The 26,980-nt window shown below is 44.7% G+C and overlaps 1 protein-coding gene across 1 annotated transcript in view; it reads right to left on the bottom strand.

Moving 5' to 3' along the window:
• Positions 1-1,279: 1,279 nt before the first annotated feature.
• The window catches only part of LOC135910185 (fatty acid synthase-like), a 136,917-nt gene continuing 111,216 nt past the window's right edge, over positions 1,280-26,980 (bottom strand). The window contains exons 21-26 of the mRNA XM_070524610.1: positions 17,627-17,982; positions 16,727-17,077; positions 11,453-11,696; positions 5,613-5,849; positions 3,915-4,139; positions 1,280-1,302 (exon numbers count right to left, since the gene is read on the bottom strand). Coding sequence (XP_070380711.1) covers positions 1,280-1,302; positions 3,915-4,139; positions 5,613-5,849; positions 11,453-11,696; positions 16,727-17,077; positions 17,627-17,982 — 1,436 coding nt within the window. The remainder of the gene's footprint in view (positions 1,303-3,914; positions 4,140-5,612; positions 5,850-11,452; positions 11,697-16,726; positions 17,078-17,626; positions 17,983-26,980) is intronic.

Genomic DNA, 26,980 nt, shown 5'->3' with positions numbered 1-26,980 from the left:
TGCTTTATTTATGCCCTTAAATCACTTCCCCTGTGTAGGGTAGAAAACCGGACATGCGTGTTGTTGACCTCCCTACCTTTCGTTCCTTCCTTTTCCTCCTCCTCCTTTCTAGGCGAAGCTTCTTCATAGTGGCAGCGGAATAGAAAAAAATAAACAGAAGATGACGTCAGTCAAAATGCAGGCATATAGAGCTTCTGTTGCATAAACGGCGAAAAAATACTTAGCACTCTACCCGACGACAACTGTCGTTAGCATCACAGTCAAAGCTACGCACATGCGCTCGCACATGCGGAACTTTTCATTGTATGCTTCTACGCCAAGTAGTGCCAGTCGGTTTGCTGGCGCTTTTGGTTTCAGTTTTACCTGCGCTTTCAGAACACGAGCGTTTATTAGAGCGCTACCTTTAGACGCCCTTTCCTGTGGCGAGCGTCGGCATAGCCGAATGAACGAGCACAGTGAAAGATGAAAAAAATTATGCTTGGCTCTGCTATCGCAAACACCACAGACCGGCGGAGGTGGGGGAAGGCCAAATAAAGTAGTGCCAAATCACACACTTAGTCTAACTTTTCCTGGGCTTCGCCCAGCTCGGCTGGTCTCTGGTTTTTGCGATAGCAAAGTCAAGCATAATTTTTTTCCACTGCGAGAAAGAGGACAGCTGAAAGGAGCGCACGGGTTTTTATCGGAAAGCAATGACGTCACACCACTTGTGTACTCGCCGCGCCGCTCCTTCTCCCACGCTAGGCTCCACCCACCCACGCCGTGTCGCTATGCCGCGCGATCCTATTTATATACTCTGCTTTCACTCCCTCTTAGCACTCTCTCCTCCAGCTTGGCGAAGGTGCGTACGTCAAGAGAAACCGAGCGAGCTTCTAACAGCTTCACTGTAAAGGCGGGCATACATGGAGAATATTTCTCGACGAATGTAGCACAGTATAAAACTTCACGGTGGCGTGACGCTCAATTTCCGTTGGCTGCTGATACATAAACGATAAAGCGGTTGGTGCCGCCTCAGTGTGGCCAGACAAGGCAAAACTGCTTCAGTCAACATGAAAAGCGCCAATAAAGTTTTTAAACATTTGATCTTTCTTTACAACAAAATACAAAGAAAAAATCCTAAAGCTCGCTCAGTTGCTTTTAATAATGTATCAGCATATTGTCTGCCTGTTTAGCGGAGTGATTGCGCTGGAAAGGAGCGGTATCGCCACGCTTTGCGTAATAAGAAAAATATTGACGTGCAGACGTGTCTCCGTCTTTATAACCTTTATAATGGACTCTCCCACTATCCCACAATTTGGAACGCTTCTGCACCAAGCAGATAAGATTATGGTTAAATTTCGCGCGAGCTGCCTTTGAAGTCATGACCATGTGACAAACACAAGGGGCCGAGCCGGCGAACAGAGAAGCGCGCGCCCGAAAAGCATGTGCCGGCGAAGAAGACGGAAGTGACGGCGTGGCGGCCAGTGAGCCATGATTGGCTGCCCTTGTCGGCCGCTTCCGGCAGCGTCCGACGACGCACGTCAAGTATCTGGTGGGTGTTGATGAGCGGTGCGGGCCGTTTTTCTGGACGCCGGGCGTCGAATACGCGCCGTCGGGTGGAAGTCGCAGATTCGCCGCTGCAATAGCCCTGCGTATATCCCGGCCTTTAAAGAGAACACGGAGTGCTTGAGGGGGAACCATGAGGCGGAATGTGTAGGAGGATGGTATGGCGAATGTGTGATACGAAAAGTGTAGTGCGGCGGCGATGGCTACAAAATGGCGCCAGAGTAGCGCGCGACGTCTGTGAGGTCGGTCGGCGAGGGCTGCTGTGAATCGCGCCGACACGAGCATGACCCACGATCGCCGGCTCACCCTCGCACGCTTTCACTGACGCAAACAACACACGGCACGCGGCGACGATTTTATCGCCCTTGGAATTCATGCGGAACCTCACGACGACGGCGAAGCTGACGGCAGGATTGCGCCTAGGGTGTCCGTATAATTGTTATCGCAATGAAATAAATGCAGCAACCGGAACTTTTTTTACGCTACATAGCCTCCAGTTGCTTAAGTCCACTGACTACATGAACATGCCCAGTAAAAAAAAAATTGCTTTGACTCCGTAGCTGTGTCTACGCAGTGAAAGAAAGTTGTTGCCGGGTGTACATATATTTGAGTGAACTAACTATAGGCAATATTAAGACGAGAGTATGACGGAAGCTCGTCTGGTCCGCATGACGCATACTTAAAGGGAACGGGTCTACACACCGAGCAAAATGGTTTCAAATGTATATTTACGTTTCGGCTTCACGCCCCCTCCGCCCCGGGAGACCCGCGAGAGATAATGAACAAGGCTCCCATGGGAGAACCGAAACATAAATATATTTCAAACCAGTCTAATCGGTGTCCGACCTCGTCCTTTTAATTATATAGGCAGTAGTTATATGCATCACCGTACGTCAAACTCATATCCTCTGCATAACTTCCACTGAGTTGCTGGAGGTAAGCCAACCTAAATCATGCGTAGCTTTTCAACGCGGTGGCTCTGCAACAATATACCGGTCTCAATGGCGACATATTTATGACGCCTTAATACATAAGCACACGTATACCGCGGATAAAGAGTCAACGCAAACACGAACAAACGGAAAAAGAGACAGAAGAGCTGTTTCTTTTTCTTGTCCTGGTTTTATGCGACAGTGATTATACTCAACGTATTTATTCGTGCACGTGGCAATGAACGTATTTGAAAGTCAGCACCATGTATTCTCTCTTCCTCCCAGTGGACGTGTTTCGTTGCGATCTTCAGCCACAACGCATGCGCACCGAGTAGCTCAACTTTAAATTCTTCACAGATACAGTTAGTCTAATAAAAAGTGGTAGTTTCCTACAAAGGGTGAATGACCAAACGCAAGGTTTCCGTGGCGATCGAGCTCCTCGAACCATCATCTTAGCAATACGCACGGTTTGGCCCGGTTCAGCACGCAAGGTAACTACTGATGCGCACGGAAAACAGCGGCCTGTCATGTACCAGGCGTCGCAAAATGCTCGCGTGACTCGAACTCCAGGCAGTCAACGTCGATGGTCCCAATACGGAACACCTATAGAGGAAACCGACCACGTTTGTGAGCGCGCACTAAGAGCACAGATTGCTGCAGCCTAACGTTTAGTGTCTGTTCTGCTGTTACGCAACATGAACGTTTGCGTGCATTGCGCAGAACGTTTTTTTCCAGCAGCGGAAGGCAAAGACGCATTCGGTCCTATGCCGAGCCGAGCGATCGGAGCTTATGGTTGCATGTCGCTAGCATAGTCGTTTTTGCAGCCAAACGCGTTACACATCGTTACAATTTTTTCGTAACGTGCTTATGAAACAGTCACTAAACAGCCTTGTCGGGCTCATGGTGCAGGGTACAGAGCAAGAAAATGCACTATTAGTATAGTGCACAACACAAGCTCTACTCCTCAAGGCGAATTAAATTCTCGCATTTTCCAGTGCCAAAACTACCATTTGATTATCAAGCACATAGAAGTGAGGACCTCAGGGTTATTTTTAACCAACTAAGGCTCTTGACCGTGCGCCCAAGGTACTAGCTCTATTGTACGAGTAATGTTTCTTTTATAAATGTATGAACATTTGCACAATCAAATATAGTTGCGTATCGGCGTATGTGTCGTCGGCGTACATCCTTGCATTTTTCGCACCGTACCTTTTTGAACGAACGTGTAACAACTCTGTCTAAGTTCCGTATAGGTCCTTGCCCTGCCTGTCGTTTATAGCAGATCAGATCACATGGAACCCTCACTTCCCAGGCTACGCATGCAACATCGACACCGGGACATTACGGCGACACTCTGCAGTGCCTTATTGCGTGAAACGTAACCGAAGCGGACATGCAACGACGCCTAGCTAAATGTATGTCCTATCGAGGGCGGCTTACCTTGTTCTTCGGCCGGAGCCGACGTATCAGGCACTGGTGAATTGTCACCGCCGGCTTCACTGATCTCTTTTAACTGATTGATGGTAAGCTGCCGGATCTCCTGCGCACTCAGGTCAACGTCGTAGTCTCGCTCCAGCAGCTGCTTCACCTCGAGACCCATCAAGGAGTCAATGCCCAGCTCGCCGAGGCTGACCGTCGGGCTCATCTTCGATGGGTCTTTGATCCCTGCACGAGATGTAGCAAGAAAAACTTAGTAGTGTCTACAGAGCGCAGCTTTAGTGCTTTCATCTCTGAGTCAACGACCCGTATTTCACCTTATTTTCCCATAGGGAGCGCTCCTACTCACCTATCTGTGACGTAAGCTGTACTTGATTGTAGTAATATGACTTTTTCAGAAGTATTTATTTGCAAACATTCTGCAGCTTAGTGTACTCCGTAAATTTTACCTGCTTTATATGGTCAGCCTTCTGAATCCCCCCCAAAAAAGTGCATTTGCGCGATAAATCTTGTGCAGTATTTTTACCGGCAGATGGCCTCTCACGAAACCTAGAAATACACTGTTCGGTAAAATGGAACGCCTGCATGCTTACAGTAGCATCTCTGTGCACATGGACAAAATGGCACGTCTTAAGTTCTTTCAATCGAAATCCACTGTTTACTAAACGCACACACAAGGTAGGCCCATTCTCGTTCAATGCGGCAGTTATCCATGCTGGATAACAGAGCAATGTCAATGCTTGGTAAGCGCTTTACTTCACAAGCGTTCTTTAACGTCAACGGTGATAGAAAGTCTCACTAAATATATTAGGCCTTTTCCTGCACTTTTGGCATTAAAACAATATTCTAACATGAAACATTGTTTCGGCATGCATCCATCAAGCTAGAAATTGTTTAATCAGTTGTGCTTGTTGCTTGAATATATAAAGAAATTGGAAAAGCTGATGTCGACAGTGGCGAACATTTGGTCTTGCTTGTGAATAGCTTTTGTAGAGAGGAGCTAAGAAAGATTTAACAAGGCCTTGCAAACGTCATGTTATCGACGAACAATATACTGCGCTTCCTAAAGTGCCATTTCGGTAACGCCCCGAAGAATGCAAACGTAGCTTACAAATTATTAGTCAGGTGGATGTCGCAGTATGCAACTCCCATCTGGAACACAACCGAAATAAGCCTAAAAAAATCATTGAATCCATTTAAACTCGAGGGCCGCTAGATTAATTCATGCTTCATATTCATGTGGCATCAGTATTTCATCTCCCAAAGCCGAGTGCGATCAACCGCCTTTGTATTTTCGCTGACGCACTGGACCTGAGTCTCTGTTTTATAAGTTATTTCGCGCTCCACGTAATAGCACGCCTTATATTATATCCGCAGATTTAAATATCTAATCGCACAAGCAATGCACCAAAATTTACGCATACATTTGCACGCTTTAAAAAAAATTGTGCTTGATTTTTTTTCCCTGTGCAGCCAGAGTGGGACCGCCTTTCCCACGCTACTATCACCTGCTGTTTAAGCTTCACGCTGAGTGTAACATCTGTGCTTTTTCGTGCAATCGTTGCGAGAAATATGCTTTGTTTTGTACAAACCCACCCCTTACGTAGTACCTCTTCGGGTGTCTTCGGAAATTGAAAACCCGTAAATGAAAAAAAGAACTGCAATCACCATATAGTTAAGTAGAAAGGCATCAGCACTCACCAAGTATATGAACCACGCTCTCAACGAGATCTCGCTTTTCCGTGCTGTCTGAATTAGAAGACTGGCTTTTCTTGACAAAGCAGGACACGACGGGGTGATTTTGGCTCAGGAAGTAGTCCAACACCTCCAAGCAAGATTTTATTGGCTGCGCCAAAAGTCCAGCAACTGTCGCGTCATCGCCGAAGACATCGTGGACGACGCCAACGTCTCCGATAGGGCCCCACTGTATGGCCAAGCCTAAAAATAGAAGGAATAATAAGCTTTCATTCATTTTGTAAGCATTGCAATTTTCACAACGATGTTTCTACGCGCTGTAGTTGCGTACTGTTGACACGTTAGCGCTTACTTAAAATTTTTTACGCTGCTCTATACTGCTTACACTGCTTACACTTAATGCGCACAGTGCTTTGCACGGCGATTCCATTTAAGCCAGAACCACGGATTTCAAACGAAACCATGTCTACATTTAATAAAGCAGTATTGTTATACTACATTCAAAAAGGAGCATTCTGTTATTGCTAGTCGTGATCAAACGGAGCGGGAAGGACGCTTCTAGGCAGCTTTACTAAGTATTAGCCTTGCGTACGGGATGCTGCGCACAAGCTGCCTTAGTATCTGTAAGACATTTAGCGGCGACCAATTTTTTACTCGCCCACACAGCCTAGGTGAACATTTGCACATAAACATGGTTTTACTTCTTCAACACAGCCATACAGCCTGACTAGCGTTTTTCCAAATCTCCTTATCCTCAATATAATTGAAATACTTCACAACTCATTTCAGCAGGTGGTTTTTGGCTTTCGGAGTATATAAAATGTAACACCGTGTTTTCGGTTCCACATGAACATACGGGGCGTTTCGTTTTAAAGTGAACACATTAAAAAAGCTTGTCTATCGCCCCCTGCCATCTTTCCTTACTGGATACGCAACTAGGCGAACATTTACAGCAAGGCAATGTTAACGATAATGGTACCAAAAAATTAACATGGGCTAATGAACTTTTTGGATTGTGCGTTTAAGGTGCAAAGGCTGCTCTACTCTACCCTATGTTTCCAAACTTGACGGTCCCTTTATGTCTCCGATGGATGTGAGCGTTTAATGTGTATCATAACGTATACAAGGTTTAAAGGTGTTCATATCATGGGATATCGATAACAAATATTCTAAAATATTAAAGACGCGTTGGGTTGGTCCAGTCAGATATAGTACCACATATTTCATCACTTTTTGTCACTAATCGACTGCCCACTGAGTGAAATAAAGCCAAGGGTATTCCATTTTTAGAGATGGTAAGCGACATTCACATGAAAACTACCGCGCGATTTATTACCGTGCATCAGTCGCAAGCTTTTCGAGCACTTGCATGCCTCCCACATCTACATTCGTTTGACAAAAATAACGTTTTTGCTGACAACCAACATGGATCCACCAGAAAGTTGCTTTAATACATCCTTTAATACTGCGAACTTCATTCGTGGGCCTTTGGCGCGAAAGCCATGCCTGTGCGCGCACCCATACCACGGAATACGACAACAGTTATACTGAGCAGTATTTACCTATATTTTATGCGAAGCATATTACGAGGGCTCAACCCAGCTCCTCAGGCGCGGCGGTGACCATGAAATCACGTGACACCGTGACGTCACGACAGAGGAGAAGTGGCTTTGGCTCAACTCTTGCAAGACGGGCTGGGTGGGAATCGAACCAGGGTCTCCGGAGTGTGGGACGGAGACGCTACCACTGAGCCACGAGTACAACGCTTCAAAGCGGTACAAAAGCGCCTCTAGTGAATGCGGTGTTGCCTTAGAAACGCGCTGTTTCTAAGGCGTGCGTCTCTTGCTCAGGCGCACATTTCGTTGCCGCGCCGAACGCTGCTTTGCTCGACGCTCACCGCGTCCAATGCGGGGCGCGTAGTCGCTGCCCTGTAGCCCATTGTCTTACACCCCTTGGCGGGTCGACGGGAACGCTGTCGCGTTCCACTCTTGAAGGCGAAGAAGTAATGCATGAGTTGTTTCTTCGTCTAGCCGAACCAAATATAGCCAAGCAACAGCAGTTCACCAGGCTAAACAGTGGTTCAACAACTAAAATAAAGGCTAGTATGCTTCGCATCCTGGGCTTAACCTTACCTAAGCCACAGCCATTTTTTTTCATTCATTTTAAATGTAACGCCCGCTTCTCGGCCAGTTCCACATTTTGGTTACGTCCTGTAGTATGGAAATCAGCGTAGCAGTTAGCACGCGGAAAACATCTAAAGAACTGGTTTGATCTGGACGACTGAAGTGTGTGTGCAATTGTGGCCTAAGGGTTACAGCGTTAGGCTGCTGAGCTGCGGGTCGAGGTTTGGGCCCTGCACCGGGCACGTAATTGAATCTTCTATGATTGTCAAGTATTTGGAAAGACCGCGGAGACCCCCAATTAATCAGCGACTGCAGTCTGAAAAAGTCCGGTAGGTTGGCCAAGAGCACTTCGCTTTATTATTGTAACGCAGCCAAAATTTTGTCAGAATTCGGTCAAATACGCCATATTTTATGCCGTGGAGACACGTTGGTGTTCTCTGGTATTGTAAGGGTTACAAAGATATTGTATTCATTTTTTAACGATTTTTAAATGACAAGATGTCACTCATAGTTTAGTTTTCCTAAATGCTGTAACGGTAATGGCGGTGAAGGAGGCTCTAGAAACACGTAATAGAGCGCGAAACCTATTATGAGCACTAACGCTGTGGTATAGCGCGATTCATGAGACCGCAGTTCGCAGTAACAATGAGACATTTTAATAAATCAAGCTCATGTTGGTATACACTATGTCACTTAGTTATCACAGAACATTTATAAGTAGCATGTTATTCAATAGGCCAGTTCACAGACAGATGTACTGCAATTGATAAAAATCAGGTCTGATATTTGTGATGTAGTAAGTACAATGAACATGAGACAACGAATAAGATTTCCAAATCGCAATTATTATTTGTAGCAGTTCTGTGGGGCTTCTACCCATATCGATATCAAAGTGCAGCTATGTATCATACATCCTATCTATGTGGGAGGTGTTCGAAGATGATTGACAAGATTCCTTTGAGGGGATGGCGAAGCATACGTGACAAGCTATGTGAGGCAGACTGAGTAAGCGGTTGGCATTTAATCTACATTGTCATGAGCTGTAGCCTATTTCTATGTCAAGTGCAGGACGAAGGCCTCTCCCTGTGATCTTCAGTTGCCCCCGTCTTGCGCTAGCCGATTCAAACTTGCGACTCCAAATTTCAAAAATTTTATCAACCAACCTAGCTTCCTGCCTTCCTCGACTGTTTCTCTTCCCTTGACACCCATCCTGCAACTCCAATGGTCCACTGGTTATCTACTCGAAGCATTACATGGCTTCCCCAGGTCCAATTTTTTCTCCTAATGAGAACTACAACTTTCTAATCCGCACCGTTCTCTTCCTGTCTCTTGAAGTTACCTCTAGCATTTTTCGTTCCATCGCTCCTTGCATGGTCCATAACTTGTTCTGGAGCTTTCTGTCAAATTTCAAGTTAGTGCCCCATATGTTAGCGCCTGTAGAGTGCAATGATTGAGCACTTTTCTTTTCAACTACAGAGGAAAGCTCCCAGTCAAAATTTGGTATTGCCTGACGCATGCCCTCCAACTCATTTTTATTCTTACGTAATTTTATTTTCATGATCAGAGCCCATGGTGAGTAATTACCCTAGAGAGACGTACGCATATGCAGACTCTAGAGGCTAACTGGGGATCTCGAGTTCTTGCTTTCTTCCGAGGCTATTGAACATTACCTTTGTACTCTGCATATTATTGTGCAACTCCACTCTTACCCTCGGTTAAAAGGCTCAATCATTTGTTGTAATTTGTCCGAAGTGTTGCCGAACAGGACAATATCATGTGCAAACAAATGGTTGCTGAGTTTTTCGCTGTTTGTCCCCACTCCTTAGCTTCCCACTGTCGTAGCTTGAACACTTCTAAGTATGCAGTTAATACCATAGGACATATTGTGTCTCCTTGCCTGACCCTTCATAGGTTACCTTATACTTTTCATGCGGAGAACCGAGGTTGCTATTTAATCTCTGCAGGTATCTCCAAAGATATCCACGTGTGCCTCCTGCACTCCTTCATTATGCAATGCGTCTAAGACTGCAGGTAGTTCAACTTATTCAAATGCCTTTGTATTATCTATGAAAGCCATATAGAGAGGTTCATTGCATTCCGCGGATTTCAGATTCACCTGATAGATGATATAGATGTGACCAGTTATAGAATATCCCTTCTAAAGTCGGCCTGTTCTCTTGGTGGATTGATGTCGTGAGTTTTCCTGATTGTTTTGGAAATCATCTTGGCGGATATTTTGTAAAATACTGAAAGAAAGCTAATGGTTCAACAATTCGTCAATTCCGCATCATTACCTTTCTCATGAATAAGTATAATGTTTGCATTCTTACACCTCTCTAGTTTACTTGAAGTCCTGAGGTGGTGCCTATAAATGGCCGCAAGCTATTCAAAGAGGATATCTCCTCTATCTCTGACAAAATATGCTGATATACCAGATTATCGTGCCGGTTTTTCCCAGCTGATGTCATTGAAGGCCCTCCTATGTAAATTGCTAGTTATAAAGGAGTCTCTGAACCATGTACATCACTACTTCGAATGAAGGTAGCGTGGTTGATCTTGGTACTGAGCACGTCAGTATAAAATTATTATGCTGCCTTTGCTATATCGCTCAAATTGCTTACCATTTTATCCTGCTTATCCTTCTGCGCGCATGCCTTGCCATCTTCAAAGTTTTGTGCCGGCCGATTACATGCGGCGGCAATTCTTTACTGCTGCCTGAATCTTTCCTGCGTTATAATATTCAACGTCCCTTACTTTCTTCTTAATGGTTAGTGTTGAGAGTTCTGCGAATTATATCTCATCCCTTTAGTTGAACACTTTCCTACGTTATAATATTCAACGTCCCTTACTTTCTTCTTAATGGTAAGTGTTGAGAGTTCTGCGAATTATATCTCATCCCTTTAGTTGAACACTTTAACGCCTTGTCTGCTTTCGCGTGATGGCGTCGTTCTCGCTGTTGAAGAGCGCTGGCTGCCCGCTACTGCTTGACGTAAGCAGAACGTCGCCTCGTGGGCCGCCCCTCTGAGCTCACTGCCGCACGCTCTAATAGCCGAAATTCGTCCTGTTACAGTTCCGCGGGTAATCGCGGGTACTGAGGCGGGTCAGTACGAAGAGCTTGCTTCAATATTCCCATTACAATGAGCGCGCTGAAAAGTTTATAAAATATATATTCAACTTGTCTTATGCATCGACTAATTGCTATATTTCAGTTGCCCCCCGCCCTCGCGGTGACAAGTGACACCACTGGCGGGCATGTCTCCTTATTTTTCAAAATGGCTATTTTTAATATTTGCCTAAGTTTTTCGAAGTACCCCGTATTAGGCTTCATCGTAATACACTTGCTCTGATAATTATTAACCTCATTTCAGTGCAGTTAAAGCGACCGCAATGTCGACGTTTTCATACTTTGATAGTTTCTTTGTTTCCTACGCTCGAAGCAGAAATATGAGCCTCGAATTATGTTTTTCTGTTTGGTGGCATAACAAAACCTACAGTTTCTCCGAACATGTAACATGATTTTTTTAAGGCGATCGCAAATATAATTCAGTTCAATTATCTGTATGTACTGCAAAAGTTCATAGCACCTACGAAATGTTCCTTCCCGGGATTCTGGACCAGGAAGTCCCTGAGAAGGTGACGCAGTGATGTTGTCTTTTACCTTCGAACTATCATACCTAAGGCTGCTTTGTGTGGTGCACTCGACACTAAGGCCATTGACCTCACCAGGGAGGCCGTCCGCCACGCGACGCTCACAAAGACGCTCCATGACGGAGTTCGCGAAGCCGTAGTTTGTCTGGCCAACGTTGCCACGGCGACAAGCCAAAGAGGAGAAGACGACGAAGTGGTCGAGCTCAGGACAACCCTTTCGCGACACGTCGTCGAGACACTGAGTTCCCAGAACTTTTGGCTTGCACACATCGGCGAACATCTCGGGCGACTGGTTCTCAATCAAGGCGTCGCGTAGAACCTGCAAATATAAAATGAAGAAACCGGCCCTTGAAGTACTCGATTGAAAGTGCACCGGTATTTAGAAAATTTCGATAAACTACTCATCGCTAGATATTTCAGCTTCCTCCCATGAAGCTTTTGCGTGAGCATAAGTAAGGAATATAGAGACATCAAAGACAAGAAGCTAATGATGCAGTAGAATTTTGAAAGGAAGTCACGAGTACCAACTCGGTCGAGTTTCGTTGTGATTCCACCGCATCAATAAGATTGTCGTAAATACGTTTAGTAAAGCCTTACTGCATACCTTTAAACGTTCTTGCATCGATACCATTAGGAAGACCATTTCACATAAGTGTAGGATCGTGCGTGTGGAAACGCGACGCATACTAAAAAAAAGAATGAACAGGTGTTTGAGTGACGGCACTGCTTCGACCGAGCACTGTGATAAGTCTGCTGATCAAATTTGTTCGGACGTGCATCATACATAATCTTACGACGTAAAAAGCAGCAAATCACAGCTGGCACATCTGGACCGATCAATTACGGTGCTTCAAGAAGACACTTGAAACGACTAAACATAGGATGTTTCTTGCAAACGGTCCCTTAATAATTGCTTATTGCGTTTGCAAACACCATCAGAAGTGGTGAATGTTTTCCGTCGGGCTAAAATACACTATAACAAAGCGTTCATCGCGACTCGGTGCCCACAATGTTAAAAAATTGTGAGGTTTTACGTGCCAAAATCACTATTTGATTATGACGCACGTCGTAGTAGGGGACCCCGCAAATGTGGATCACCTGACATTTTTTATCGTGCATTTTTTATCGTGCAGATACGTAGATGCTGCTTCACATTTGGGATGGCTGCTTAGTACTTACTGTCGAGGAGTTCATTAGGTCCTACTTGCGTTCATCGCAGCGCTTATAGGCAGCAGCAGAGTTTGCATTCGTTGACAGCCTGAGGATGGTCTGAGAGCTGTGCCTACGAAACAGCCTTGTACATTCCCTCCGTGCCTCTGCGCTCGAAAAAATGGTCCCTTAGAGGATGAAAGTCTTCATCGTGGACATCACGAGAGAGGGAGGAAGCACACGACACCGCACAAGTCTTGATTTATGCGTGTCCTTTCGGTCCTTGTCTTGTGCGCGCTGAAAACTTTCGTTTACGAAGAATTAATTAGCCTCTTTTGAGGTTCTTCCGTCCTTTTCCTAGAAGATCCTGTACTGAAAGAAGTTTATCTCTGCCGTGTTCCCACGGCAGAGGCAAACAAAGAGGCAGGACTTTCCGCACAAGTTTTCATTGAATTTGACAGTGCCATGTTGGTCACTGAACGTCGTCTATACATTGCTGAACTCACCCTCGAGCCAACTCCCTAAGACTGAAATTGCGGGCAACAAATGAGTCTAAGGGTTCCCAATGAGTACAAGAAAGTGCAAGTCTGAATGAGTCGAAGTAGTGGTTGTTTCATTCGTTAAGCTACTTATCAGAGGTAGCGTTGTCCACGAAATCTCAGCCGGCAATTTTTCCATCAGTCGGTATTTTTTGCTGCTCAGGAATGTGTCTACCATATGTATATGCAGTTCTGTGTCACGTAAATATTCGCGTAGAAGGTATGAGACTTAAGCACATGTTTCAGCTTGAGCCTGAGTTGGAACGGTGAGCAGCCGCAAGCATCACCCTGAACCTCAATTTATGCAATGTCGTGTGAAGTGATAGTGATTTAATATTGGTACTGTCCGTGATTTTTAGCTGCACGCTGAACCAGTAGCGAACAGCTGTTCCTACTGACGGACAGCGCGCCTTAGCATTGTCCGTCAACGAATTACAGTAAAAGGTATGTGCTTTTCAATCATTTTTCATAAATATATCGTGTCTGATTTTAGTTTTTATACTGTATTTTGGAAAGTTGTTGCAATCGCGCACTGCAGTGACGTGAAACGTTCTAAATTGATTTTGTTACATACTTGAACTGCGCTGCGTCATGCGGTTCGCTTGAAGCTGCTATAAACACTATGCTTTGCAGAGGCTGCGATGACTTAATGTATGGTAAATAATCTATGATCATGAACTCATTCCTTGCTGTTTCTTACTCAAGTTGCACAGCATGAGAGTTCGTGAAATATTTAGCTTATATATACGCTCACGGCTGCGATTCCTTATATCCATGTTTTTCTTTAGTTTTAAAGCACACATCTCTGTATTGCACACTAATGCACAGCTAACAGCTACTCACTTCTTTTTTTTTACAAGATACAATGCCCAGAATCGCACAGCAACAACCTCACAAAAACAAACGTATCCATTATAGCCAAGAGTGTAACTGGAACTAACTCCCAGAATGCTGAAGCAGGTTCGCATATCTACATTCTAACATGTGTGGTCCTCAAGTTTGACTAATTGAACGTATTAAATGTCTGAAGCAGTCTTCGTAAAGTTTCCACTTTGTCACTCCACTATATTCAGTAGCGTCTTTCGCATCCTGTGACTTCAGCTGCACAGCGTTCAAGAGCTTATTATTTGTAAGTATACCAGTCACATAGCATAAAAGTGCATAAAGCGCCCGATGTTAATAAGGCCAAAAAATGAAAATAATAGTTGCGGCTTTGAGTATTGTAGAGTGGTATACTGGGTGATTTCAAACTATAAATTTGCAGGTTAGTATAAATATATAAGCATCGTTGAACATGCTGTTATTCAAACACTGTAAGCGATTGTTGTCCATGTTTCTAGAATGTCTAGAAACAGAGCGTTCGTGGGAGGCTTCAAACAATTGACAAACTCATGATAAGTCCTAAAAGACTGTTTATGGAAGGCGGGTAGGATGTCGACAAAGTGTGCAGACACGCTTCTGTTCAATGCAGGTTGCGAGTAGTTGGCAAAATGTTACTAGGATGTTGATAGAAAGCGCTAGTGAATTGTTAAAAGGATGTTTTCGGATACCGTGAGAACGTGCTTCAATTTAGTAAATGTCAATAGAAGGTCTAAAGAAAGTGTTTCTAGACCATTAGTAAGAAGTTGAGAGACAGCCTATGAACATACTTCAATTTAATTAGTGTTATTAGGATGTCTAATGAAAAGTGTTACTAGACTGTAAATAGAAGGTTGACAGGCAGCCAATGAACACGATTCACAATAATGTTGGTGGCCAACTGTTTCTCGGGTGGCGCAGGATGCCTAAAGACTGTTGGAACGATTCCAAATAACTCTTGGTAGGTTCTATAACAATAGCCTAAAGGCGGTCTAAAAATGTTCTGCAAATATTTTGAAAGCACAAACAGGAGACAAGACCCAAAAGGAAGGTCATACAGATGACCGGCGCTATGCCATTCCGGGTGCAATCGACATACAATCTATTGCGGCACATGATTGTGACGATGTGGAATTTAGACAATTTGAATTTTGTCAAGTATGGACCATATAGTACCAAGGAAAGTTCTTCGAAGCTAAAAAAAATATTTCTTGAAATTTTTGTAAAGGCAGAGATGGAGTATTGGAATTCAGTTGCATATTTAAGTTTTGCATTTATATCTTGATGTTTTCATGCAGAAAGGGACCATCCACCGAAAAATTAGAATTCACCGAGAAGCAGGTAGTATTAAAATTCTTATTGAATGGGGTTCTTAACAAAATAAAAAAATTTAATTTTAAAGATAACCCCACTCTGGGGAGTACCCTACTTGTTTGCTCCTGTGGTATTATCCTCGAGGCGGTTCTCTAGCGCGAATTTATTTCCGGAGAGCATTAATGGTCACCGTTTCACATCTGTAAATGAATGCGTCTGGAAACTTTTCTGTAGCTGCAGGGTTTTGGACAATCGACGTAGTTCACCTCAAGCTCGTTTAAGAATTTCCATAGAATTTTCACGGGAAATAGGACATAGCTGCCTTGCTGTCACAGTACGGGATGATAATTTTTCAGTTACAGAATATTTAAAAATATCCTGTGGCAGATAGCGTAATTGTTGCGCTTGAGCTGTACTATTACATGACGCGGACATTACAACAAAAAGGCGATACATATCTACGAATAATAAAAAAAGTAATTCATTTGCCAATTATTTACTTTACGGCGCATGTTGCAATGTACGAATTGTAGCCGGGGAGCTTTCAAAACGTATACACTTGAAATGAACTTCCAAGGAGACCACAGCTTCGAGGTATTATTTTCCCAAGTGTGAGACTGAATGCATTCGCGTTCCAGTTGCTTTTGCTGCAAAAGAGCGTTTCGTGAAAAAAAAAAAAACTAAGTGCAACAACAGCGCATTTTTGCTGCGAGTTTTGCGTGCATATCTCGAAACTGGTGCCATTGAGGATTTGAATTTCATGTGGATACGCCTCGCAAGTTCAGCGGCTGTCACCAACTATAATTCGCAAATTGTATTATCTACCGTAAAAATCTGTTGAATATGGGTTTCAATTCCTTGCGCAAGTAATGCCAAATCTCTGAATAATCCAACTGAAGGTCTGGAAGTATGTTATCTGTTACATGCAATATTTAAAATTTACAATTTAAAATACAGCCATTCTGTCGACATTTCAAGGAACGATGAGCATCTTTCGTTACATTACTCTTCTGATATCTTTTCACTCTAATTCGTTATTCGAACCGATAGGTTAGCATTTCACAGAATGCGTTGAAAGATTGCTTTATTTTATTTTAAAGAATTGGTAAGTCCCCTCAGCGCGCAAATGTACTTTATTCGTATGTAAATTTCTGTCGAATAAACGGGTTCCTCTGGGACTACTTGATCGCAGTGAACGTATTTCAATGGAAGTATATAACGAGCATGATGGTGGCGCTGATGAAAGCGTAGAGGGAATGTTATGGTTAAGTAAAATAACATAATTATCACGATTATATTGTACATAGTGTTACTATGACGAACCTAAAGGACAGGACACGGACGTACGTAGTGCTACGTAACCCGTGTTTTGTCCTTAACGGTCGTCAGTGTAAGACTAAGCGCAATATAATCATGAACGTCCACCAACTATTCCAGTTCATTGCTTTACTAAACACAATGATGCTGATGCGCCGCTCAGCTGACTCACCATGGCCAAGTTGAAAATTCCGCCCACAGGACCCATGGCTGCTGCATCGTCGACAATCTTGCGAGCGCCTTCCTCCGTAGAGACATCCTTGTTGCTGACCAGCACTGTGGCCCCCAGGCGGCTCCAACGCTCAAGACAAAGCCTCTGGTAGCCCGTACGCACACCGCTCCTTGAGACCAGGAGCAACTTGCGGCAGCCACGTGACACCATCCACTCGGCGAGCTCCAGACCGAAGCCACCCAGGCCACCGACAATGACGTAAGACTTGTGTCGGTAGAAGTAGGGACGCGCCACCGCTTCTAGTGTCAGCGGAGGTGCTCGAGTCGTGTGCTCGCTCTCTTCCGTCCGCATCTGTAAGCATTCTCTATCAGTATTGTGCCATTCGAGTGTTCTAGCCAAGAGCAGATGTTCGAGAAAAACTAGGCGCGACACGGCGGTTAGGCCGCGAACAGCAAGAAGGCTGCTTTGCTCAACAATGCAGGTGTTCTGAAATCCTTACATGCCTTCGAATTAAAGACAGCGAGACCAGAAATCGCATCTTTTAGCCACAACGGGTGCTTTCACGATGTCGCCATTACAGATCTCTCCAATACTCTAATCGTTTGTTGCATTAGCAAGTTTACGTTCGCGCCAACAGTGTGATTGGCGAGTCGCCGTCACACGTCTTTTTCGAAACTGCGAAGAAAAAATTCCCGCTTTTGACAAGGTGGGTTCAGGTTCCATATAGCGTGGTATAAAACACTTAAGCTACAGCGCTGTGGAAATTACATAGTCTTGCTACTATTTCTTTTCGTGCAGGTGGGAAATTGTTCTACTTACACCGCATTTTGCCATATTTCATATTCCACAATATTCAGCTTCGTTAACATTGAAACAAGCTCTCTTTAGTGCATAACGCACCTGGATCAAGACCTTGCCAATTTGTTTTCCAGAGGCAATATAGCGGAAAGCTTGCTCGCTGTCTTCTCGGGTGAACACGGTGACATCCAGCGGCTGCACCACGCCGGATTTTATTCCGTCGATGATAAGCTGTCTGAGACGGCGCTTGTGAGCCATAGCAGTCGTGTTATGGAGCAGCAAGCTGTCCAGCATGACCCCGTGGAAGTTGGTGTCTTGGAGGAAGACGGACATGCCCAGATTGTTGTTCTGGAATAGATCGAACTTGCCGATTTCCAAGAAGTGGCCGTGAGTTGCCAAGCAACGCACGCTAGCCTGCAGCTTGTCTTCCGACAACGAGTTCAGCACCAAGTCCACTCCTAAAATGAAGTCGAGAAATATGGAAAAGCGTCAATAAGAACATTGTTACGTCAGTTCTGACGCGGGCAATGCGATCGCGTCTAAAGAGAACCCTATCTATCAGCGCTACTCGAGTGAAGTATCTGTACGTTGAGCTTTGACACAACGTAATCCATAACTTAGCCCCGAAAGAACAGAAAAAAGAAGGTCGTCATGTACGGAGTGCCGACTACGAAATGCAATGTTTATGATTTGACGATATCTAAACAATAACTGACGCATACGAAGAGCGTCATTGAAGAAAACAAAGACAAAATACGCAGAAAACATACAAAAGAGCAAGATTTAAACCCGTGCCGCACAAATTTACTTGAACAGCACTAGTGTGGTACACCACCTGAGCTTGATGCCTCCTTTGCCTCGGAATAATTCACCTAGCACATTTTGCAGTGCGCTTGCGGTGACGCCAGGCCGTGCCTAACGCATATGAAACATTGACGCAGAATTTATCTTGTCGTCAATGTTGACCCTAATGTGATAGAAGTGAAGCAATATAAGGACACCGTGTTACCACCGCCGAAACGCGTCTTGTATGAGGCGTAAACTACAGCCGGACTGCAATCTCGCGCTTCCCTTTAGATGCGCTGCGCTATTTTGGCATGCGCCTTTTAATTATATTCCTGTCTTCCAAGATCACGTGGCCTCTAGGATTGGAGCGCTGGCGCGGCGATGCGTGTGAGCCGTGTGTTGCTTTCGAGCCACGAAGTAAGAATAGGTGGCGTGAGTGAATGGCGCAGACCAGGTGCTTTGCGGGGAGACGCGGTTCGAGCACTGGTGTGACTGTATATGGCATTAAAGAGAGCAGAGTTTCACCTACTCTTTAATGCGGTAGCAATTATATGGACATTTCAGGTGTATTGACCGCGGTGTTCGCGGAACATGCCCACGACTCTAGTCGCCATGATGTTCCGTATAATGTCAAAGGGTGATAACATTATCACTACTCGCCGTATGCTGTACGTTCTAGTGAAAGAGTGCGAAGCTGGGCCGACGCTTGTGGCTCAATCTCACGCACACAAGGAAGAGAAGCAGGGACGAAGCGTGCAAGACACCAAGGTAAGGAGAGGAGGGGGAATTCTGCTCCGGTGGGAGCTGCGGATAGCGAAGTCGCGGGACCCTGTCTTGGAATTAATCTGCGATGGGGACAGAGCACGCCGATTTCTGATAGCTTCGTGCGTGTTGTGTTCTCGTCGCTTATTTCGCGTTGAAACGAGGAGCAGCAGAAGGTCAATTCGCTCGATGCTGCTGCCGCAATTTCTCATTCCAGCCTTCTGACAGCGTGTGTGGTCATCGAGTGAAATGTGTTCATGTTTGCTTGATGTAAGCGAATGTTGACACGCTGATGCGGCCGATTAAACTATAGTTCTCACTTCGCATAAATGTCTACTAATTTGCTATGGCAATCGATGCTTCGGCTTTCAGGCGAAACTCCGTCTTCTTCCGCTCGCCGCTCACACTGAAAGTTGCGTGGACCATCATGTGGTATAAATGTCAAGTGGACCACCGAGCCTCAGAGGAGCAAACTTCACGGACACCGTGCCAAGATGCGAAAATAATGCAACCAGCTGCTGTTGTAATGCGCGTGATATGATAAAAATGACATGTAATGTTATGACTAGCATGACGTGACATAAATAATATGCATGCGTGACATAGCAGAACCTAAAGAAGATGACACGGATGATATGACATCGTGAATATGTACACGTAGGATGTAGTAATATCAGTGGACATGCCTCAGGAGAAAAGAATTACATTACATGCACAACATGAAATCCAGACATAACATGCCGACATGACATCACATTAAGGTCATGGCTTACATAACATGACAATCCATGCATGCGCGGTATGAATGATATGACACGTGATGACATGATATATCGCGCCGATACCCGACGTGTGCTATCGCGTAGTCCAAATAGACATTAAATGGACACCGAGCCGCAGAGAACCAAACTTAACCGACATGGCGCGGACATCATGTTACCTTCCATTTCATAAGGGTAACGATCCCTTGCTATTGTATCACTCGTGACCTGATACAAATAGAATGCATTGCATGAATATCATCATGTGGCATCACTAACACGCATGCATATCACATAAATGATGTCGCCCAAGTTACATGAAATCATAAGTAGTATCAATTACATGGAATGTAGTAACATCGCATCACAGGCCTGACATCAAAAATGACATTAGATGCATGATATGAAATACAGGCATTAGGAGGACGATATCTCGTTCAGATCATGACATACCATGACAATGCATGCATGCATGACATGAGTGGTATGGCATGTGATGACATATCCAGAACGACCTTACATCCAAGGCACAAATCACAAGCATGCATCGCAACAAATGCCTTACATGAATGATATGCATGTGTCATATAACGTGAGTGACATGTCGTAACATGCAATACTGCGAGCACATATATGGTAGCCCAAGCAAGCAATGTATGACATGAACGACGACATAAATAACTTCATAAAAATGCATGTCATTCATGCTGTGGTTCCTGAGTCATGTCATGCTTGTCATGTAATAATATAGATGTTATGCCCATCATTATTCTGTGTAATTTTTGTCATATCATGTTCTGCATGCCATGCTCTTATACATGCTATGTTATGATACAGTTAAGGAAATGGATGGAATCACGAAGGCGTACGAATATAGATCATGAAATTGATGTAATTGATATCGTGGATATAATGCCATGGAGTCGTTTCATTCATTTTATGATTGAATTCAGTTGAAGGTGATTGAAGGGACTGCTACTACGTCTTCACCACGGCATAACGTATAGATAGATAATCCCAGCCATGGCCTCGGCGTATACGTTACGGCGCTCAAGATACCAGTCTAGGCGTGTGAGGATCATTCTTTCTATGACCTTCCCCACACGGCTGAACAGCGCAATGGGTCGGTAGGACGCTAGGTCAAGTGGCGACTTTCCAGGCTTCAGGCGTGGTTTCAAGCGGCTGGATTTCCACCACTCAGGAACTATGCCATCATTCCATGACTGGTTTTAATATTAAAGAAGTCGACCTCAGCCATCTTCACCTAGCTGTCATAACGCAGCATAGGTGATGCCGTCTGGTCCTTGCGATGATGGGCGCCTGCAGGTGGCCAGAGCAGCTTCCAAATCATCAAGTGAAAAGGACACATTCATTTCTGAGAAGCGTGTCGCAGGAACCTCACCCCGAATTTCACTATTGATGGTGACCACACTACCCGCAATCTTCACACAGAAATCTTCCGCTATATCAACCTGCGAGCGGCCTTCATGGAGGGCTAGGGCGCAGAATGGGTGTCGTTGGTGTGGAGACGAGACAAGGCTGCGCACCTTCGGTGGCTGTCGAACCGACTAGAGGGGAGATGTAGGCGCCGATAAGGGTGACGGCCACTTTGTAATGCAGAGACACACGTTTTGACTTCCATCGTGAGGTTGCACCGAGTCGGGAATATAAGTTAGTTCTGTACAGATGTAAGCAATTACATTGCTAGATAGCCTGCACGTCGACGCCATAAAGGCTTCGTATCCAGAGAGTCTTAGTGCTTTTGACACGTTTGGTTCAGATATTACCACTATAGGAAGTATGAAAAATATAGAAAATAAGAAATATAGGAAATATTATCGAGCTTATCAAGACTTACGGGGTTACTTTTCGCCACTTATGATATGGTATGTGCATGTTGAATATATAACAAAACTATCGCGTACCGTCGCTTTCATGTGACGATACTGCTGAACGTTTCCTACATAAGTCAATTTCCTGTTATATATTTCTCTCTTTTCTTCTGCTTTCTATTATGGGTCTCTTGTATAGGCAATTACTAGGGCAGAAAATATCAATGTCACTTTACGTGCCTCTGGACACGTAACTTAGTTGCACAGGTGGTCTTCTCATGCCTCCCAGTGCCTAATTTTAGGAAAATCATAAAGCTTAATTTTGAACATCCAGTGCACACTCCACTGCTTGAGTAACCCTCGTTTTGGCCATGTCCCATTGAAAGCTCGCCTTTCGCCTACCCCACTTCGCATAGTACGCGACGTTGTAGGCAAATGATAATAATCATGATAATCAACAGACAGACATGTTTTTGGTTTATTATTTGCGTTGGCACATGTTCCTCCCACTTCTTGGCCAAACCCACGTTGTGGGCATGTGCCATTGTATGGAAATCGTCATAATTACCATGCGGAAACAATTGGCTCATTTCCCATAGTGGCTATGTGCCATAGTATGGAAATCGTAACAATTATTAACATTTAATCATAACCTCAAAGAGCTGCTTCACGTTGTGACATCGGCACCATATTTAACACTCGCTTCTTGGCCAAGTCCCGTTGTGTGTACGTTCATAGTATGAATATTAGTATTATAATGTACACGCGGATATGGTTCGTGGCCGAGCCCGCGTTGCTAGTATGTGGCGTAGCATGAGCACCATAATCATCAGCATGCGGCGATCGCCGCAAGGACCTCGGTTTTGCTGCCACCATAGAATTTTAGGTGTGGTTGTGGTCTAATGGTTAGACCATCGGGTTGCCGTGCTGCGGGGCCACGCTTCGTATCACGTGGCCAGACACGCTTCATTCTTTTAAATGTAAATGTGAATCCACTTCGGGAGAATCAGACCACCAACTGATCGACCGAGGCGCATTTATGGAATGCTGGGCACAGAAAGCTACGCTTTAAAACATCATACTGAGCCCTGGCTTGTTGACACTCTTACCCAATTTAATTGCGCACAAATATTTCAGTTTGAATTGCACGCGCCTCCAAATGTTCTGCTTGAAAAACTGTAGATCCCAATTTTGTTCGTTTCTGTTGTCCTCATGAATTATACCTAAGAAGACGTCCGCGTTTAGCCCTATCATTTCTCCCTAGGGAAGTTTGTGTATTCATCTTCGCTCTGTTTTATTTCACTATTGGTTTTCTTTCGTTATCATGTCTTCACTCTATGACTGCTCAAATTTTAACAAACCTACCACCGGTTACTTCTACTTATATCTGCGTTTTTTCGTGTGTACTCATTCGAAAGCATGTTATTGCTGATGCAGGAGATAATACTGAAGTGAATACTGTTTTATGATGGTGCCAAACGTTGGAGGCAGCTGCCTCGTCAAAATACTGTATGTAGTAAATTTTATGCCGCTGTTCTTCTCTTCTGATAAAAAAAGTAGAGGCAACATGACTTTATGCAAAATAGCAATACGGCAGTCTTGCTACTGTGTGTCCACCAGTTGTACACGCGGGAACAACACTGACGAGACAGAGAATGAGACGACGAGGGCGACGATATCAGTGAAGAAATTAAGGCACCCAATTAGTCACCAGTTCGAGAAGTGTTCGGCTCGGCATGAAGCATGTGCATTTATGGCGAAGAGACGCGGTAAAGGGCTGTGCATGTAACTGACGCAGAAGAGATTATGTTTCATTACACTGGTGTCCTTCACAGCCGCAGCGATGAACACCGTGTGCTAACAGGAAATATTTGCCTGTAAAAACCAACATGGCTGTCCAGGTGCATGCTTTTGATTCTGGTGCTGTGAGCACCACTTCGCTTGCATAATCGGTATCTGAAAAAAATGGGCGTGATTAAAAAGGCCGCTAATTTCAATTTTTCCTATGGAGGGCAAAGTTTGAAGTAATACTTTGCTGTGACACAAAGAATCGGACTACACTGATCATCAACCGAAGTAGAGGTACATCGAATAGGCTTTGCTGTCATCTGTAGGGGCTCTTGTCGGCCATAGAGTGGAATAGCTGACACTTTGAGGATGTCTTCTGACCAGTAAATTGCTAGACCTAGGAATAGGCAAGATGCTAGGATAATTAGTCTCTATGCTGCCATCCCAGTAACAGAAGCTTGAAACTTTGTGTCAAGCTGGGGGGGGGGGGGTAGTGGGCGAGATTTCAGCGGTCAGGGGCACGACAGTTAAAGGGCAACAAACTAATTGCAAAACCACTCCCGGACAGCAGAAACCATATAATGAAGCTACAGGACGAAGAGGTGAAAGAAAAGCTGCATAAACTTGCCGTTCCTCCAATATAGCTGCTTATCCTCGAAAAATTTGTGTATGTTGCTAAGCGCTCCAACAAAAAGAACGGGATTTATTCTGACATTGTGTTCCATTATCTGGGTTACTCTGACATCTGAGAATTCTAGCCTCGAAAACAATTTGATATGCGGGTCTGGTTAAAGACGGGGGACAGCTGTGTCAGAAAAACGAGTTAGCAGATGTCAATCTTGTCAATGCTTTGTCAGCTTTCGGTGGGAAATAATTCGACCTCGTAGAAGTATTTGCCTGGACGCTAGCAACAAAAGACGACATCCCTAACTAAGCTGCTGTTTCAGTGCACTGTGCAGCTAAATAGACCCGGAATTGCCATCAATGGTGTCTGCGGCAACGCGCCCACGAATATAGCCAGCTGGAAGGAGATGGAAATCAGCGGTGGTATAGAGAAGGCCGTGAATGCATTCCAGCACCCAACAGATGCATAGAGAAAAGTGAATATGCTTCCCCACACTCAAAATCATTTCAGGACTTGGCAATTTATTTCGGAATCATTTGTACAGCAAGGAAATTCAGAAGAGAAAAGGGCCTGCTCATAACTTGGCTACGCTACAATAACCTCTTCGTAGCAAACAGGAACTTTTTCTTTTTCTTTTTTTTATATATTCTATATATTTTATATATTTTTTTTATATATTCGTGCGAACACTTCCCCCATCTTTCCGATAATGGTAAAGCTGGCCGCGTAATGTTTTAGTAATGCTGTGGCAAATGACGGAAATGTTGTGTGCGCACTTGAGAGCACCTAATCTGCGCAATATTGAATGGACTGTTTAATTTCTATTTTTGTAAATGGTTATTCGATGCCTTTAATCGCCGGTTTCCTGCAGAAGGACTGACACCGAGAGGGAAGAACTTTGTGGCGCTCAGAAAGCATCCCAATCGCCTAATAATTCGGAAAAAAAGCATCTGCGCAGTGAAATTCCCAACAAAATTTATTCTAATATCGTCTACTGCTGAGGAATTGTGGGTCATGCTAAAGTCTGCTAAAGACATGTTAGCTTACCTTCTAGTACTCTGCGTATTCAAGTAGGTTCACACATCAAAAAGTAACCAATACTCATGTCAGTTTTTTTTTGCATATTTAGACAAGCGGGTAGCTGAAATGAGCATCCCACTTGTCCTACTGTTTTGTAATTGTAGGCAATCCTTTCACTATACAGACTGCTGAAACCACAACGGTTGGACTACACCGCATCTCCTAAAAAGAAGTATTGTTCATTTTTGATCTCTTGCTGTTTGAGGGACATGTGTACATCATCTCCCCATTTAGTCCAACAAAAAATTTGCTAAAGCAAACTCTCGAAGGCATTTCACATTGATTGGAAGAATCCTTCATAGATGCTATCAAATGTATTTGGTATTCATGAACTTTTTTAATCAAGAATGCTTTTAGTTTTCAACCCCTGTTTGATTGTTTCCATTATCGCGTCGGCGAACTACAACAAATACGATATGATAAATTTCTTGTTAATTGGCCCAATTTGAACGAATTAGGTAGAATGAGCGAGATTTTGATGATTTCATGAGGTTTTCAAAATACATTCAGATATTTTTATTTCGCTCGCGGATATTGGGGGCGAGCTCCACCACTGAAAAAGGTGGCGCCACCGCCGGCGTGAGGTAGCATGAGGGATCACGTGGACACAGCGGCCGCGTCGGCTGCTTTGGAAGCGCAGAAGCCAGCTGAAAATTACAGTTTAAAGTCCCATCCGCTCTGTCCCATCCGTTCTGGTGAAGTGGTGAGGCTCTCCCACCTTGTGTGTCTGCTTGACAAGCTTTGAAATCACTGTATAGGTAGTGGTGCCTTTGGAGGCGTGCAGCATGGTAGGGTACTGCTCGGTGCCGCAGTGTCGGACGCACGCGACGGAGCCCGGTGTAAGCCTTATTCACACGTAGCCGCAGGACAAGAAGCTGCGTGAAGTTTGGCCCGCGAAACGTAGAACGGTCAAACAGCTATCGGTTACAACTCGAGCATGCAGGAAACACAGACGCGAGGAACATTGCTGCTACTGCGCCGGGACTGCGATTTTCGGTGACTATCAGAAAACGTGCGCTTAGACGCTCACCCGGGCTTGCTGCCCGGCTAATGCCGCGACATTTTCATGCGTGAACTCGTTGATGCTAGATACTGGCAACTTCACGGTAAGAAGCTTACTTAAAAAAAGGCGTGGCATATGGTCATGTTTGTGTCATGAATTAACGCGCTGAATTACGAAAGAGAAGCAGGGGGAAATCGCCCGCTGATAATACCGATAAACACGGTGTGACACAACTTGCGAAATAATATTGAAACGTCACAGAATTTCGAAGCAAAAAAAAGATTGAATCTTCGCGACGGCACATCACAGTCGCCGCAGGCGTCGAAGTCTATATAGCAAAATTATTTTATAGCAGCTCTCGTAGCGTCCACGCAACAATGGTTGCTTGTGTATTGCCAAATGATCATATTCTGCGGCCTAAAGCTGGCGGCACGGTGTGACAACGGGCTCGCAGAGACAGCGAAACATTGTGCGCGGACATTCATGCAGACGTGCAGTCGGTCGCCGCGAACCCGTGTGATCGCTGAACTGAGGCTTGATTCTGTTATGCGCCATTTGGTTATACAGGCAGCCCACTACAAGAACTTATTCCACATAGCTTGCGCTCAGCGATTCCCCCCCCTTTCACGCAAGAAGCCGGTTCGGGAGATTCCATCGCGGGGACCGTGCGCAGTGGCTTTCACTGTACGTATTCGGCAAAGAGATAGCATCTGTAAACAATTCTGCGCTTTCAGTTTGCCCTAGAGTAATATTTAAACAGTAAGGAAGTTGGCTCGCTTTGATTGTACTTACAGAAATGCCCAGAAGGGCTGCGCGTGG

The sequence above is a fragment of the Dermacentor albipictus genome, chromosome 8 (assembly GCF_038994185.2).
Source record: "Dermacentor albipictus isolate Rhodes 1998 colony chromosome 8, USDA_Dalb.pri_finalv2, whole genome shotgun sequence".
NCBI lineage: Eukaryota > Metazoa > Arthropoda > Arachnida > Ixodida > Ixodidae > Dermacentor > Dermacentor albipictus.
The sequence above is the reverse complement of the archived record's forward strand: the minus strand, read 5'-3'. Positions and strand labels throughout refer to the sequence as shown.